This window comes from Gastrolobium bilobum, unplaced genomic scaffold, assembly GCF_033153095.1.
Source record: "Gastrolobium bilobum isolate Gb01-03AN ecotype WA unplaced genomic scaffold, APGP_CSIRO_Gbil_v1 utg881, whole genome shotgun sequence".
NCBI lineage: Eukaryota > Viridiplantae > Streptophyta > Magnoliopsida > Fabales > Fabaceae > Gastrolobium > Gastrolobium bilobum.
The window spans coordinates 403244-419652 of record NW_026898866.1 but is presented as its reverse complement, the minus strand read 5'-3'; the positions used below and the strand labels follow the sequence as shown (position 1 = coordinate 419652).

Genomic DNA, 16409 nt, shown 5'->3' with positions numbered 1-16409 from the left:
AAACTATTATAACCTTGTAATGAGTTATAATTACAAAAATACATTGATTTCCACCCCAAAACAATATCATTTTGGGCTTAATGTAGATAGCTTATTTATATTTACTGCAAAAAAAAATGAACCCAAATATAATCTAATAAATTATAACCATTAAATTGAAGAAAATTAACAATTAAAATTTGGTATCAAACTTTTTAATTTAACATCAGTGCTAAAAGATCCTACCCAATAAATAGTATGATGTCAGTAATTTATTCATTTCATATATATATATATGTGACTATGTGACCACGAGTACATATTCAATACTCTGGGAGTACATATTTTTTTTCTCAAAAGAAAATGGAAGAAAATATTCATAAAGACAAAAATAATATAAATATGTTATTTTATTTTATATTTGATAAAAAATGTACCGAGTGCTTCTTTCCCGAATTGCTCGTTGGATTGGAGTTATCTTCGATGCTGAGTGTTCGGTTCGAACCCGACATTCGGAAAGAATCAAAGAGGGCATGTGGTGATGAATGATGATACAAAAAATGTACCGAGTATTTGATATATCTGGAATATAGAAAATATTTTGGTGAGCCATGTGAACAAATCTGGTAAAACTGTAAAAGGGCCAGATCCGCGTGTCTTTCACCATTTTGTGACACGTAGCACATAAACAATATATATATATATATATATATATATATATATATATATATATATATATATAATGTTATATTTATAAATTTTTTGTTTACAAATTATATTATGTCTGACCGATAATACTCTATTCAAGAGTATCTTACTAGTCAGACATAGAGTAATTTGTAAGTTTGTAAAAAAAAAATTATCATTATAACCCTACTATATATATATATATATATATATATATATATATATATATATATATATATATATATATATATATATATATATATATCGTGTCATGGAGTAACGAAATTCCATGTTGATACCACGTAAAATTTTATCTTCTTCCACATATGTATGACATGAAAAAAAATCAAGTTTGGTAAAATATTATTTTTAATATCATTTCGAAATTAATTAATATTAGAGTAAAGTCTCTTTTGGGTCCCTAATAAAAAATATGATCCTTACTTTAGTCTCTTACAAAAAAAATTAATCTCGAGATCCATAAGAAATTCAAAGTGGACCCATTTAGTTAAAATCGTGATCTCTCACAAATTCAAAAAAGACCCACATTAGTCCTCAGAATGACTAAAATAGATCCACTTTGAATTTCATAAGGACCATGATACTAGATTTTTTTATAAGGGACTAAAGTGAGAATCGTATTTTTTATTAGAAACCCAAAATGAGCTTTACTCTTAATATTAAATGGGATTTGCATTTATCATTTAACATGACACAAGAAAGTTTAATACACACACAATATTTTGTGGGGCCCACATTTTTTTGAAGCAAAAAAAAATTACGACACGCAAAACGAATTTCTATAACATTACACAATCATTTTTCTTACAACATAACTCTTATAAAACCCATATTAAATAGGTCAAAAGCTTGGAAGCAGTAAACCACGAGTGAGATGAAATCCATTTTGATGTATCCAAAAAAAAAAAAAATTCCATTTCATTTTCAACCATTCCATGCCTTTGTCGTAGTAACAAAGCGAACAAAGCAAGGTAAATTTAGATTTTTTTATTATTACACGTATAAAATGACATTTTTCTAATAATAATAGACTATTAGTACTAATGGTTAATGAAAAAAATATTTGTTCTTTTAAATTACACAACTTGTGTTATTTTACTCTCATAGAGAAGAGAAATTCACACCTTTATTTTTTTTGTCCACTCCTCCCCCTTCCCCCGCAATCCATTTTTCTCTCTCTCATAAAATGACACAATTTTACATCTTTTAAAATAACACACAATTTTCCCATAGTTAATCCCTCCTTAAAAGATATTTGTAATAATTAACTTATCTTATTATTCTTAATAACACTTGTAATTTTGATATTTTATTTTTGCATTCCACCATAAAAAATCCTACGTTCGCCAGTATATATACGTCGCTGTTGCCTGTTATGGACGATCGAACTGAAAAGAGCATTATAATTTTACCTTATTTGGAGATGGTAATGTTCCCATTAATTAGCATTTTCTTTTGAATCAGGAAGTTTACTCAGAAACATCACTCGACAGCTTCTAACAGCCACTCATGCATCAGAGTCTTGCAAGCTGAGTCAAGCAATCATTAGTTAAAGATACACAGATTACATATATACTTTGTTCCAGCAAAGATACAGTTTATAATGGCAGCAATACTACGCTCCTATCTCTTGAAAGTCCAACTAAGCAACAGTTCCATCTGCATGAACAACCAAATGAAGAGCAAAAACAGTAAAAATTACAACAAAAACTACCATTATACAATATAAACTTGTTAGACTCCTGGAGAATAATAAAGGCTTACAATGAGAAAGGAGAACCATGACCTTTGGGGTGCTCATGTATGGAGGTAATTGGCAGCCATCATCAGCTCCAGAGTTAATTCAGGTTCAATAGGAAATTCCGTCTCCTTCCCACTAGCAAGAGCAACATACTCAAGTCAATACAACGATTTTGATAGAAAATAGAATGACATAAAATGAGAGATTTCATATCAAAGCTTTAGAGCTTAATTACTTCCCAAAGGAAAATATTGCTTCCAACACACACAAAAATATCATTCATGCTCCTCCCACCACAGGAATCTACTGAAAAGCATCAAGGAAGACAGATGAAAATGTAGAGCCGTGGGCCAAAATATCATTTGGGAAAGCAGCCTAAAAAATTGTAAATGGTAATATTATTTTTAGGTTGTCCAGTAATTTCCAAACTGGAAATAATCCATGGTTAATTTTGTTAGAATATTAGATATGATATGATTAGATATGATTGGATTCCGTCTTATCCGTAAATATTCTGACTGTATTAGGATTAGGTTTGGGCCTTTCACTTAAGCCCATCAGGGTCTCTATATATTGTAACTCTCTGACACAGATCAATATACAACATATTATTTTATATTCAAGTTGGTACCAGAGCTCTTTCGTTCTGGGAACCCTCGCTTCCGCTTAGAAACCTTGTTTTTTTTGCTTTAAAACCTAAGCCCATTGCTTAGGAGTCCTCTTTCTTGCCGTGCGTCCTTCCGGCAAGCCTTCTAGGGCTGTAAACAGCCTCTGAGTGATTTTTCCAAACGCGTCAGCACCTCCGACGGCCACCGGAACCACTGCCCGCCGTCAGAATCACTGTTCAGGCAACCAGAGACTTTTTCCGGCGACTTTTCCGACCAAACTTCACGCGATCAGGACCCTCTCTTCCCGGCGACTAGGTCTGTGGTGGTCCGGTCAGCAACGCATCTCCAACGCGCCGTCACACGCCACCTGTCTTCTCTGCGCGTGGGCTTCACGCGCCACCTTCTGCCGGCGCGTGAGCACTATCCCGGCGACTTTTTCCGGCCGGTCTTGGACAGAGAAGATCGCCTTCTCCTCCCCTTTCTGGATCTGTGATTGTTTCTCTGTGGGTCTGACCTTAGACGCGTGGTTCTTCTTAATTGGATATCGTTTGCCTTCGTTTACGGCTTTTATATTTTATCTTTAAATGGCAGCAGCATCTCCTGATCTCTCGGAGGTTAACTCTCCTTATATTGTTGCAAATATAGCTCAGTCAGACAATGCATCATTTGGTTCAGGTTCGGACTATGCTGCACTCCAAACCCCTCTCAGGAAGGCTTCTCCTCAGTCTCAGCCTTATACTGGTAATCCCGTTGCTTGTGTTTCTCATTCTACATCACTTGACACTTGGATATTTGACTCTGGTGCTACCGATCATCTCTGTGGTAATAAGGAACTCTTTACATCTCTTACTTATTCTAATCATTTACCGTCTTTTACCCATGCGGATGGAACCAAAGCCCCAGTTCGTGGGATTGGACAAGCTCGTCCGACCTCTACCTTGGCCCTGACATCTGTCTATTACATTCCTGGCATCCCTTATAACTTAATTTCTATTAGTAAGTTGATCCACTCCCTCAATTGCACCATTACTTTCTCTAACCATTCTGTTTCTGTGCAGGATCCGGGTACGGAGAAAATGATTGGAGTGGGTCGTGAGTCACGGGGGCTTTATTATCTGGATGTGCCTCGTCCTTCAGTAGCATGCTCTCTCACAGAATCTCCACAACTTATCCACAGTCGCCTTGGTCATCCAAGTCTTTCAAAGTTGCAGAAAATGGTTCCTCTTTTGTCCGGTCTTCAGTCTTTAGATTGTGTGTCATGTCAACAAGGGAAGCATACACGCTCCTCTTTTGCCAGTCGAGTCAATAAACGAGCTGATGCCCCTTTCTCTCTTGTTCATTCAGATATCTGGGGTCCAAGTCGTACCTTGTCTGTCTTAGGTTTTCGGTATTTCGTTACCTTTATTGATGATTTTTCCCGTTGCACTTGGACCTATTTAATGAAAAATCGTTCTGAGTTATTTTCCATTTATAAAAAGTTTTCTACTGAGATCCATACTCAATTTGGTGTTTCTATTCGTATTCTACGTAGTGATAATGCTAAGGAATATGTTTCTATTGAGTTTTCTAATTTCTTGGCCACACAAGGTACTTTACATCAAACTACTTGTCCTCACAGTCCACAACAAAATGGGGTGGCTGAACGTAAAAACAGACATCTCATTGAAACTGCCCGTACCTTTCTTATTCATATGCAGGTTCCCCTTCACTTCTGGGCAGATGTTGTACTCATCTCTTGTTTTCTCATCAATCACATGCCTTCATCTGTGCTCCACAATGACATTCCTCATAATCTATTGCTTCTAGATGTTCCTCTTTATCCTCTAACTCCGCATGTCTTTGGTTGTACTTGTTTTGTTCATGATCTCACTCCTGATAAGGATAAGTTAACATCCAAAGCCTTTCAGTGTATCTTTCTTGGTTATTCTCGTCTTCAAAAGGGTTATCGTTGTTATTCTCCCGACCTTAAGCGTTACTTAGTTTCCGCTGATGTCCCTTTTCTTGATCAACAACCCTTTAATTCTATCCCATCTCAGATGTCACAGGTTGATCATTTACTTCCGGTCCCTTTTCTTGACTTGTCTTTGCCAGCTGCAGGTGCTTCTATTCCAGATGAGCAACCTATTGCTTCTATACCTAAGGACCGTCCACTTCTCACCTATCAGCGTCGCAAAACTGTGCCTCCTGTCGACTCGACTCTTGCTGACTCATCGCCCACTGCTGTTGCTTCTTCCCCTCCGGATCCTTCATCAGAGACTCTTCCCATTGCTCAAAGAAAAGGTACACGTACTACTCGTAACCCTTATCCTCTTTATACCTTTTTGAGTTATGACCGTCTTTCTTCACCTCATTTCACCTTTGTTTCTAGTCTTTCTTCTATTTCTATTCCTAAGACCACAGGTGAAGCACTTTCCCATCCAGGGTGGCGCCAAGCAATGCTTGATGAGATGACTGCACTTCATTCCAATGGCACTTGGGACCTTGTTTCTGCTCCTCCAGAGAAGTCTATAGTTGGTTGTCGCTGGGTTTTTACTGTGAAAGTTGGACCTGATGGCCATATTGATCGTCTCAAGGCACGTTTAGTTGCCAAGGGTTTTACTCAAATCTTTGGCCTTGATTATAGCGATACATTTTCTCCGGTCGCTAAGATGGCGTCAGTCCGCCTCTTTCTTGCCCTTGCTGTTGTTTGTCACTGGCCACTTCTTCAACTTGACATCAAAAATGCTTTTCTTCATGGTAATTTACAAGAAGAAGTTTACATGGAGCAACCACCTGGTTTTGTTGCTCAGGGGGAGTCTGGAAAGGTGTGTCGTCTTCGGAAATCCGTATATGGTCTCAAGCAATCTCCTCGAGCATGGTTCAGTCGCTTCAGTTCTGCTGTTCAGGCGTTTGGCTTAATCCGCAGTAAAGTTGACCATTCTGTGTTTTATAGGATTACATCTCCTGATAAGTGCATCTATTTGTTAGTCTATGTTGACGACATCATTCTCACCGGAAGTGATCAAGACGAAATTCGTCAGTTAAAACAGCATTTGTTTAGTACATTTCAAACAAAGGACCTTGGGAAGCTGCGTTACTTCTTGGGAATTAAGGTGGCGCAATCCAGACAGGGCATTTCTATCTGTCAAAGGAAATATGCCTTGGATATCCTAGAAGAAACTGGTATGTTGGGGAGTAAACCAGTTGATACACCTATGGATCCTAATGTCAAGTTATTGCCCGGACAGGGGGAGGCGTTATCTGATCCTCGACGTTATCGGAGGCTAATTGGGAAGCTCAACTATCTTACTGTGACTAGGCCAGATATTTCTTTCGCTGTTAGTACGGCTAGTCAGTTTCTTGATTCCCCTTGTGATTCACATTGGGATGCTGCTGTGAGGATCCTCCGATACATCAAAGGAGCACCAGGAAAAGGTTTGTTGTATTCAGATCAGGGAAATACATAAATTTGTGGTTATTCAGATGCTGATTGGGCAGGATCACCCTCGGACAGACGCTCTACTTCTGGCTATTGTGTCTTCTTTGGAGGAAACTTAATTTCGTGGAAGAGCAAGAAATAACCTGTTGTTGCTCGATCTAGTGCAGAAGCTGAGTATCGTGCAATGGCAAATGCTACCTGTGAGTTAGTCTGGTTAAAGCAGTTGATTCAGGAGCTTCATCTTTGTGAACAGAAACAACCCATGACACTCATCTGTGATAATCAAGCTGCGCTACATATATCCTCTAATCCTATCTTTCATGAGAGGACCAAACATATAGAGATTGATTGTCACTTCATTCGAGAAAAGATTCAGTCAGGAGAAATCAAGACTGCTTTCGTCAACTCCTCTGATCAACTAGCGGATGTTTTCACTAAAGCTCTTAGGGGTCCTCGGGTTGAATACATTTGTAACAAGCTTGGTGCTCAGAATATATACGCACCAGCTTGAGGGTGAGTGTTAGAATATTAGATATGATATGATTAGATATGATTGGATTCCGTCTTATCCGTAAATATTCTGACTGTATTCTGACTGTATTAGGATTAGGTTTGGGCCTTTCACTTAAGCCCATTAGGGTCTCTATATATTGTAACTCTCTGACACAGATCAATATACAACATATTATTTTATATTCAAGTAATTTAAAATATAGAAAGCAATACTAAATGATAGGTCAACGATCAGAATCAATGTTTCACACCTCAGGATGTGTTGTCTTAGAAATTATTGACACACTAAAAGCTCAAAAGTATATAATACAGAGGTCTGCTGCCTCTTTTTTCCCCCCTCTTTGATAATAAGTATTTATTGGATGAGAGTAAACACAATAATCACCACGCCAGCGTTGAGGATGTGTATCTTTCTGTATTATTATCCTAATAGTAGTGAAAGAGACTACAGAAGGGGGGACCAAAAGGCCAAGAATCAAATCTTAAATTGTTTCTTCAACTGTATTTCCGCACATCCTCTAAAAAACAACCTTTCATCAGTATAACCTGCTGGCCATTTGTCTTCTCACAAACTAAAGATGATTCTAACAAATAAAACAACAAAGTAGAAATAGACACCCTAAAAGGCTTGCCTACTGAAATTTCATAATCCCCCTGCCGATTTAATGATGTTTAGAAGTAAAAACCATCAAAACATTCAATAGGTCAACAAAAGACACTAAGGAACTCAAAACATGAAGCTATACTATGTGAAAAGTGGAACTTAGGCATGAGATCAACATCAATCTGCATGATAAGGGAAGGTAAAATAATAAAAAATTGCATACAATGAAAGGTGTATAACTGACCTTGAGATTATATGACGGTGTATCACAAGGACCTAACAACATGGCACATCAAATCATGTAAAACCATATCTCTTCTATGGAGCACTAAATTCCACATAACTCCATACTCAGATAAAACAAATAACCACCTTCCAGGTCCATCAAGTCTTTAACATTGAAGAAAAAACTACAACATCAACATTCACCTTCTAGAGTCAAATAGTTCAACAAGCTAGAATCCTCCCCGTTTCCAAACCATCCTACTTCTTATGCATACACAAAATGATCCACAATGATACACACAAAGCAAAACATAAATGGAAGGTACATTGTTTATGCACAGATAACTAGCAATGGGGTTGTTGAACATGCTTAACTAGCAATAGGGTTGTTGAAAATGCTGGATACTGGACTCCAACATCACAATTTATGTGGTCTAGTCAAGGAGATGTTATTACACTGTATATAAATAGTCACCCAAATTCTTTTTCCCTGAGAACCAAATGCTGACGTTTTTAAACCGTCAGATCATCAACCATGGATCTATTTTGAAGCCAATTGGTAGTATTTAGAACTTTTGCAAGTTGATGGATCAGATCAGAGACATTATGTATAGAGTTGGAAAAAAAAAAAAAAAACTCATTAACATTCCTACTGCACTTCAAGATAACAGGTAGCTCCCGATACAATTTATTATAAATATTCACAAAAAACTTTTGATACAACAGAATTCATATTAAATTACACAAGCACACGCCTGTCAAAGTGAAAAGCAATAGATATCCTCCTATTTAACAATGTTTGAATAGTGGAAACAAAAAATAGAGAGAGGAGAGAAAGAAACACCTGGCAAATTGGAGATGCCAATAGAAATACTGGCAAATTTTCTCGAGAATGGTGGTGCTGATATCAGGAAAAGTGACTTCGCCATGCTGCCTTTCAGCGAAACTCCCTATTAAAGAAAAATGAAATATATTTAGAAGATTGGAACCCTAATCACAGTGATCTAATCTAATCTAATCTAATCTAAGGGAAGAGTCAAACCAGGAGAGGTAAGCATGTTATGTATGGTTTGTGAAACCATTGCAGCTTCTTTATCCACAACAAATTCGAAACCCTCCGCACTAATCAGCTTCACTGTGTCTTCCCTCCTCATCTTTGATGCTTGTTGATTCTGATTCTCTTACACCGAAACAGATCTCGTTGCAAATAACTAACGAAGTAAATAAAATAAAAATAAAAATGAACATCAACATCAACATGTAACTGATTCCAAATTTGAAACTTAACGGACTCACGGCGTTTTCTGAAAGTTCGGACTTTGATCCACGCCTTCGTGGAGCGGCCCACTTTTGAATTGGGTCGTCAGATAGAGATTTATCAAAGCCCAACTGTTTCATGGCATAAATCATTGAGAGATTTATTACAATAAAATTCAGATATAAAAATAAAATAGAAACATATGTCTGAGCCCGGGTTCGAACCGGGGACCTCTAGTGTGTGAGACTAGCGTGATAACCAACTACACCACCCAGACGATTTTTGTTAAAACTGTATTATATAACTTTATTAATATAAAGTTTTAAGAAGAGGCTAGGCTCACTAGAAAGACGAAAAAACAGGGGGCGGCGAGGCGAATTTGCAGACGGGCATTCTCACCTGTAACGATGGAGGCGCGTCATGCATCTCTTGGTCGACGAACGGTAGAAACTCCTTTCCATGCATTTCACTCTCTTTCTCTGGATTCATATCAATTCACTTCCCTTCTTCCTCTTTGATTCCCGTTCAATTTTCTTTATCTGATTTTTTTTTTTTATTGGCAATTTGATTTCATTTGAATTGAATGGCTGATTGCATGCACAGCTGGAGGAAATTCGTCAAAAGAGAGCCGCGGAGAGATTGAGCAAAGCCTCTTCGGGGCCAGATCTGAGCCAGGTTCCGAGCACCTCCGGTTAGTATTATTGGCCAATAGAAACAATCTATTTCATATATTCTGCAATCAAAACTATTTTTCCTTTTCCTCCAGAGATTGCGGGAATGAACAAATCGGAGAGCGGAAATCGTCTCTCTGAGGTAACATCTTTTTGTATTATTAAGGATCTTATTCACTCTATCGTCTTTTTTCTTATTTTTTCTTCTTCTTTTTTTAATTGCTTATTTTTTGAAACAATGAACAATCGGAGTCTATACTTAACCGTTTTTTAAAAGACGAGATGTTTTGAAGTTTGAAATGCAATTGTCTTTTTGTGTATACTATTCTACAGACAGACGTTAGCGCTCTACTATCTCAACTAAAAGATCTGCAAAATAAGAACAGAGATTTGGAGGAAGAAAACAAAAAAATAACTTTAAAGGTGAAGATTCAAATTGATATCCATGTGTTATTTATTCATTTATTTATTAAAAAAAAAAAAAAAAAAAACACTGGGCTGATTGTATTTTGTCTATAATTGCAGCTTCAAACGATGGAAATTGATAATGGTGCAATGCAGAAGCAGTTGAATGATCTGGTAAATAAAAAGGGTTGACAATGAATTTTATTTTATTTTTGGTTTTAGTTACATATTTGATAATGGATATGTATATGGATATTGCGTCATGAATACATGTACCCGGAGGTAGCATACAACTTGGTCCTAATGACTACCGCACTCCGCAGTATGGAGATTGGAATAGTTTTATCACTTGTGTATTTTAGTTTTAAACCCCAATTTGATTCATGTAGGAGCAAAACACGGTGCCATCTCTCCGGAAAGCTCTCAAGGATGTTGCAATGGAGAAAGATGCAGCAGTTGTTGCACGGGTAATGATATTCTTGTCTCCTGGTTGCACCATTTTTTTAATCTTTCACAATCCCAATTAGAACTCAAATATTGGTGCAGGAGGACCTTTTAGCGCAGCTTCGTACCCTGAAGAAACGTCTTAAGGAAGCAGAAGATGAGCAATATCGAGTATGGGATCCTTATTTTACTAAAATACTATGATATGAAGGACCTTTTTTTGTTCTTAGAATCTTATTGGCTATCTTGCTCTAGGCTGAGGAAGATGCTGCAGCATTGAGAGCAGAGTTAAACTTAATTCAGCAGCAAGCAATGACTAATACGGTTAGCACAATTTCATCACTTGGTAATCCACCAGATCATCTTCAAAGATTAGAAAAGGAGTTAGCTGGTTTAAAATTGGAACTGCAGGTAATTTTATGATTATATCATTGGCATTTTGCCAAGTCTTCTTTAATTTCTTTTTGTGCTCTCTTTTTTTCTTTTTTTCTGACGGTGATTAAAATCTATAGCGAGAGTCGCTGTTGAGGCACCAGGGGCAGGAACAATTAGCAAAAGAGCAAATTCGCATTGCATCACTGATGTCTGAAAAGGAAGAGTTGGAAGCGAAACTTCACTCCATGTCTAAAGAGGCTGCAGGTTCTTTTCTGAAAACTTCTGTATAATCTATATTATACTTGCAATGGCTAAATGAAACAAAGCATGTTGCCAATCTGTTATGTAAGCAATTGCTCTACTTGGATGGTTTATGCCAACCTTGGATCTCAATGACATATCCATGAGTTCTAGTTCTTCAAAGCCTCAGAAGATATTGATAGAATCATTCTGTTTTTCAAACTATTAGTTGATTATTACTACCACCATGTTCTCCTAAAGAAATACACGTTTTATACTTTCTAGGAGTGGTCCCCTATAACTGTTTTCTGGCTTCAACTAATCTAAATTCATATCTTCCCATGGATTTATGCCATGAATTCTTCGTTGTACTTATGAGTGTCTATTCTCTAACAAGCATGTCTATGGACTCAGTTTTCTATTCCAAATCATTTCGTTTTTTACTTTATATTTCTTCTTGTTGAATTGATGCACTGCAACATGGTATTGACCCTGGTTTTTTCATATGCTGTTCATATGCAGAAGTCTCAGATAAAGCAGCTCACAAGGCGTTTTCTTTGGTGAGAAAAACTTCATTAATATGAGTTATTTAGTGAATTTTCAATTTTTGATATTTGTCAGCTGATTAATTATGGCAAGAAATTGAGTTACTGTTTCATTCAAACCATTGGTCAGGCAGTAGCAAAAATACTAGTATTTGTGTTTACTGTTATCTAGTTTTAGGTTATGCTTGTCTAGGTAGGTCGAAAATAAGGAGGATGGTGAAAATGGAGTTGGATAGGAAGGTTTTTATTTCCATCCTTTGGTCGACGGTGGAAATCACTTTCAATTCACTTTAACTATATAGTAGTGGCCAAAATTTGTGGGCTAGATTGTACATGAGCTGCGCTCCTTTTTCAACCTTCTCATATTTTCTTTATATCAAACAAGTTTAAAATAATTTTTATTCATAATTTTCACCTCTCTATCTTCCACCTACTCAAACAAAGAAACCTTTAGCCTTCTAATTGTGTATCATGTATGTTTTGGCAGCTGATCATGAATGACCTAAAATTTTTAGCCCCAACTCTGTTTCCAGACTAACATATTTGTTGTTTAATGGTCATCCAACCTTTTGCTCATGGTTAAGATGTTCTGGCATAATGATATTTGAATTTTTAAAATCTCAGGAAGACAAGCAGAAACTTGATATGCAATTGCATGATATGGCATTAGCTATTGAGAGGTTGGAAAGCAGTAGGCAGAAACTTCTCATGGAGGTAAACTCTCTATTTCTAAATTTTACTTGGTACTTTCCTGTGTATTCCATCTGATTGAGTGGTTGGTTTGTCATCTCGTTGGCAGATTGACTCACAATCTACAGAAATAGAGCGACTTTTTGAGGAAAATTCCAATCTCTCAAATTCATATCAGGAGGCCATTGGAGCTGCAGGTAGATGGGAAAAACAGGTAACAATCAGCATCAGGAGTTTGACTAAATATGATTTATGGTTAATGGTTGAAGGTCTCATCTATGCAACCATGGTTTACTGGATTAGTCTTCTGAGTTTTTCAGAGTCACGAGTCTATTTATCTTTCGACTAATGAAATTCAGTGAACAAATTCTGACTAAGAATTTTTGCTCCTGTAGATGTATCAGAGAAATTTTCTACAGAGGCTTTAAAAGAAATGAAATCTAGGTTCACTGTTGTTGTGATAAGTGATTCATGTGCGAAGGCTGATTGTTCTTATGTGTTGTGCAAAATCCTGCTTCATTTGACAATTTAATATGGTGTTGATTTATGACATCCTCTTTTTGGTTTTGGTAGTGTGTCGGTCATATATACCATTATAGTTGGTGAAGAAATTTTATGTACAGTTGTACATTGAGAGATGGTGTTCTCTTGCATTAAGTATTGTTTCCTACGCATTATATTTTAGCTAAGACTGGCACGGTTGTTAGATATATTTTAGTACTAGATTAGCACTGACTATTTCATTTCTTTTGATATATGTGCTTTGTTTAGTTCTTTCTTTAGGGTGTATATATTATAATTTTATGAACTAACCTTATAGTTCAATACAGTAAAGAATTTTGTTTCTTATTATTATGGTGCTGACCTGTGATTCTGCAGGTGATGGAGTGTCTTAAGCAAAATGAAGAGCTCCGTGGGATTCTAGAGAAATTGAGAATGGAACAGGCTAGGGGCTTACCAGACTCCTTTAAAAATGGGGCACATGAGATTGGTTCCTCTGCATCCACAGGAGAGATGGCATCTATGAAGGTCAGTAACTTAAACTTATTCATGGCATATTTGTTCCTCGTTGTTGTCAATTCATGTTATTGACTTGTTGGGTCCCATGGGTCAAACGTTCACTTCCAAAATAAATTGTCAAAGCTAAAATTTTCTAATTTTTCTTAAGAGAAATTTTCAGGGGATTGTGTGTGGTCGAGATCTCTCCGTGCTTAACATTTGACAATTTGTGATCCATGCGTTATAATTTTGCACCTTTTTGTTTGCTTTGCAGGGCCAACTAGTGAAAGAACAGAGCAGAGCAGAGGCACTATCAGCAGAAGTCATGCAGCTTTCTGCACAACTTGAACAAGTTAAACAAGCATATGATGGTCTTGCACGCTTGTAAGATCCTTTCTGTTTTTTCTCTGTATCTAGCACGCACACATTCATTCATTGTGTGGCATTAAGTTTCCTGCATCGAATGCTCCTTTTTTAACGCGATCCGACAATATTGCAGCTATAGGCCAGTACTGCACAACTTTGAAACCGGTCTCATAAAAATGAAGCAAGACAGCTCGTTGGCTGTACGGTGATTGCAATGAGCAGTTTCGTGATGATACGTTGGTTGTGATTGTGAAGCCCTTGTTTGAAGCCATGAATTTGCAATGTTAACAGAATTTGTTTACCATCGTTAATATTATTAATTTCTTATAAATGAAGCAAGATAATTCATTAGCTGGTGGTTATGGGAATGAGCAGTTTTGTGGTACTACTCAGCATCATTAATTTTTTTGTGGTTATGGGAATGAGCCCTTGTTATACAGTGACATTTTTTTGTAAGATGTGTCATTCTTTGTATCATTATTAATTTGTAAAGAAAAATTGATATCAATTTCTTTAGTAAGATTTTGATGATAGTTTTGTGTCATGGGACAAGTGACGCTGTTAAAATCTGTGCCAGGTGGAGTACAGTTTGAGATATCACATGTTCACATGCATAAAGCCATTAGGAGTGGTCTTGTGGAGGGAGGCTTATTTAGTTTGAAAAAGGTTGTTTGCATAAAGTTATATGTTTGAATTTTATAGTATAAAAATAATAATAATAAAGTAATTAATATATGCAAATAGAGTATATTATATACAAGTGATTCTTCGTAGAGGGAACCAACCGTCATCAATCATAAAATTTGCTGATGCTTTTCGGAATTAAATTTTTTAACTCAAAAAATAATTTGTAATTTCAATCTTCAAAGACATCGGTGTTTATTTATTCTGTCTCACACCGGTTAAAAAATAAACCAAAGTGCTTTTTACCTACCTACCTCGTTTCAAACAGTTGTCGAATCTCTTAAAAAATAAAATAAAATTGGACGGAGCAGTGAAGGAATAACCTGAAAAGCAATGGCTTAAGGTATGGTTGATTTTGGGTAAAATTCATATGTTAAGGTGGATTGCATTTGCTTAATAACAAAGCAACCAATCAATGTCGGTTAGTCCGGTGATTTATCATTAAAAGCAAAACCATTAAAGCAATTATAGGACCTAACCAATCATGCTAATTAGCCATGGTTTTGTTATAAAAGAGAGAGCAGAGGGAAGCTGGCAGTATGGTCTATTTTGTTATCTTTTCTTTTGCTCTCAACTATCAGTTACTTTTTTCCAACCATGAAAAGCAAAACCATCTGTTTCTGCATCAGAAGGCACAGGAGCAAGGAAAACGAGGTAAGAGATTTAGAAAAACACTCTCACAGCAAAGCTCATCACAAGGGAAAAAATAAAGGGAGTGCTTCAACAACTGCTGCTGATGATGGTGTTGTCAACAATATTGATGGAGGCAGCACAATTGGTAGCAACGATGCAGGAATTGCTGCTACTATGGTGACAGCAGCCCATGTGTCTGTGATGAGTGCCAATGAAGGTCAAGATGGTGGTTATGGTCATGGGGTGAATCGTGTGGAGATGGTGGAGGGTGACATTGATACTGATCATAGATACACGCAGGTTTGTATTTTCCTACTTCAGTGTAGTTTGTATTTTCCTACTCGAGTGTATGCAATGTTATTAAAATCGGTTCCGGTCAATGATTAATTAGAGATACTGAGTCACTGGTTCAACCGCATGATGCAGTAATTATATATAAATCTATAATTTATATTAAAAAAATTATAAATATACTCAAATAGCTGAAAAAATAATATAAATTTTAAATAGTGTAATATAAAATATAATAAATTATACGTTATTATCCTAAAAAGATCAAACAAACACATAATGTATGTTATATTAATCTTTCAGATTCTTTTAGATTCTGTAAACGATATCTCTAACTATCAAATCAAAATTTCATGCATAGTGCATAATTGAGATAATATTAAGATTGTAGGTACATAACTTATGTAAGTCAATAAGTAACAGATCACTCAAATATGTCAATTGTAATTTATTTATTTTTGAAAAACTTTTTTTTTTTTAAATTTTTTTTTTAAAACTCGTGCCGGGTCACCGGTTTTTTCACCAAAACCGGCCGGGTTGCACCGGGTCTAATACTTGACCGATCCAATGTGATAATCGGACCAGTCAAATGATCAATTCACCATGTTCTGAGTCGACCCGACTGGTCCGGTCCGATTTTCACAACAATGTGTGTATGCTATATCATTTTGTACTCAAGTCTTTCTTTTAATCCTCTTCTACCCCAGATCACTTGCTTGATGGCTTCCTATGTTTTTGTTTTGTATGTTAATATTATTAAGGGAAATAATTTTCTTATATTATTAAAAAATAGTTATTTTATATTGTAGAAATAAGATTGCAAGTGAAATAAGAGAAAAGAGGAAAAAAAAAAAAATGGGACTCACTCTCTTTTATTTGTATAGAAAATTTAATTATCACAAGGTGAGATAAATATAACCCTATTATAAATCGTAGAACAACATGGTTCTGCATTTCGATGGCTTGCCTTATTTATTCTTTGCTGTTTTTCTACACTTGAATGACATCAAAT

General features: G+C 36.3%; 2 protein-coding genes and 1 non-coding gene across 5 annotated transcripts; 1 reads left to right on the top strand and 2 right to left on the bottom strand.

Annotated features, from left to right (window-relative positions):
* Positions 1-2111: 2111 nt before the first annotated feature.
* LOC133284863 (uncharacterized) lies at positions 2112-9006 on the bottom strand. Of its 2 annotated transcripts, none has more exons than XM_061481984.1 (4): positions 8839-9006; positions 8641-8746; positions 2474-2563; positions 2112-2346 (listed from the first exon to the last, which is right to left on the bottom strand). In XM_061481984.1, the coding sequence occupies exons 1-3, from the start codon at positions 8948-8950 to the stop codon at positions 2485-2487; spliced, it is 297 nt and encodes a 98-aa protein (XP_061337968.1). In that variant the 5' UTR covers positions 8951-9006; the 3' UTR covers positions 2112-2346; positions 2474-2484. The 2 variants fall into 2 exon arrangements, with proteins under 2 accessions (XP_061337968.1, XP_061337967.1); XM_061481983.1 differs by having other exon boundaries at positions 2452-2563; positions 8839-9005.
* A 251-nt stretch (positions 9007-9257) lies between these two features.
* TRNAV-CAC (transfer RNA valine (anticodon CAC)) lies at positions 9258-9331 on the bottom strand. Its single transcript has one exon. It is a non-coding gene; the product is annotated as a tRNA-Val (tRNA).
* Positions 9332-9446: 115 nt separating this feature from the next.
* LOC133284856 (uncharacterized) lies at positions 9447-14269 on the top strand. 2 transcript variants are annotated; one of them, XM_061481967.1, is made up of 15 exons: positions 9447-9497; positions 9658-9745; positions 9821-9867; positions 10059-10148; positions 10251-10304; positions 10520-10597; positions 10677-10745; positions 10830-10985; positions 11087-11213; positions 11715-11749; positions 12359-12448; positions 12534-12638; positions 13304-13453; positions 13698-13807; positions 13923-14269. In XM_061481967.1, exons 1-15 carry the CDS (start codon positions 9462-9464, stop codon positions 13996-13998), a joined length of 1311 nt encoding a protein of 436 aa, XP_061337951.1. In that variant the 5' UTR covers positions 9447-9461; the 3' UTR covers positions 13999-14269. The 2 variants fall into 2 exon arrangements, with proteins under 2 accessions (XP_061337951.1, XP_061337950.1); XM_061481966.1 differs by having other exon boundaries at positions 11712-11749.
* Positions 14270-16409: the final 2140 nt, after the last annotated feature.

Excerpts from the sequence above, each read along its gene's own strand:
- LOC133284863 (XM_061481984.1), bottom strand. The coding sequence starts at position 8,950 with ATGAGGAGGGAAGACACAGTGAAGCTGATTAGTGCGGAGGGTTTCGAA. Across the intron at positions 8,747-8,838 it reads TAACATGCTTACCTCTCCTG|GGAGTTTCGCTGAAAGGCAG; the intron begins GTTTGACTCTTC and ends TTTCTTTAATAG. Across the intron at positions 2,564-8,640 it reads TGGCATCTCCAATTTGCCAG|TGGGAAGGAGACGGAATTTC; the intron begins GTGTTTCTTTCT and ends TGCTCTTGCTAG.
- LOC133284856 (XM_061481966.1), top strand. The coding sequence starts at position 9,462 with ATGGAGGCGCGTCATGCATCTCTTGGTCGACGAACG. Across the intron at positions 9,746-9,820 it reads CCAGGTTCCGAGCACCTCCG|AGATTGCGGGAATGAACAAA; the intron begins GTTAGTATTATT and ends CTTTTCCTCCAG. Across the intron at positions 11,214-11,711 it reads CATGTCTAAAGAGGCTGCAG|AAGTCTCAGATAAAGCAGCT; the intron begins GTTCTTTTCTGA and ends GTTCATATGCAG.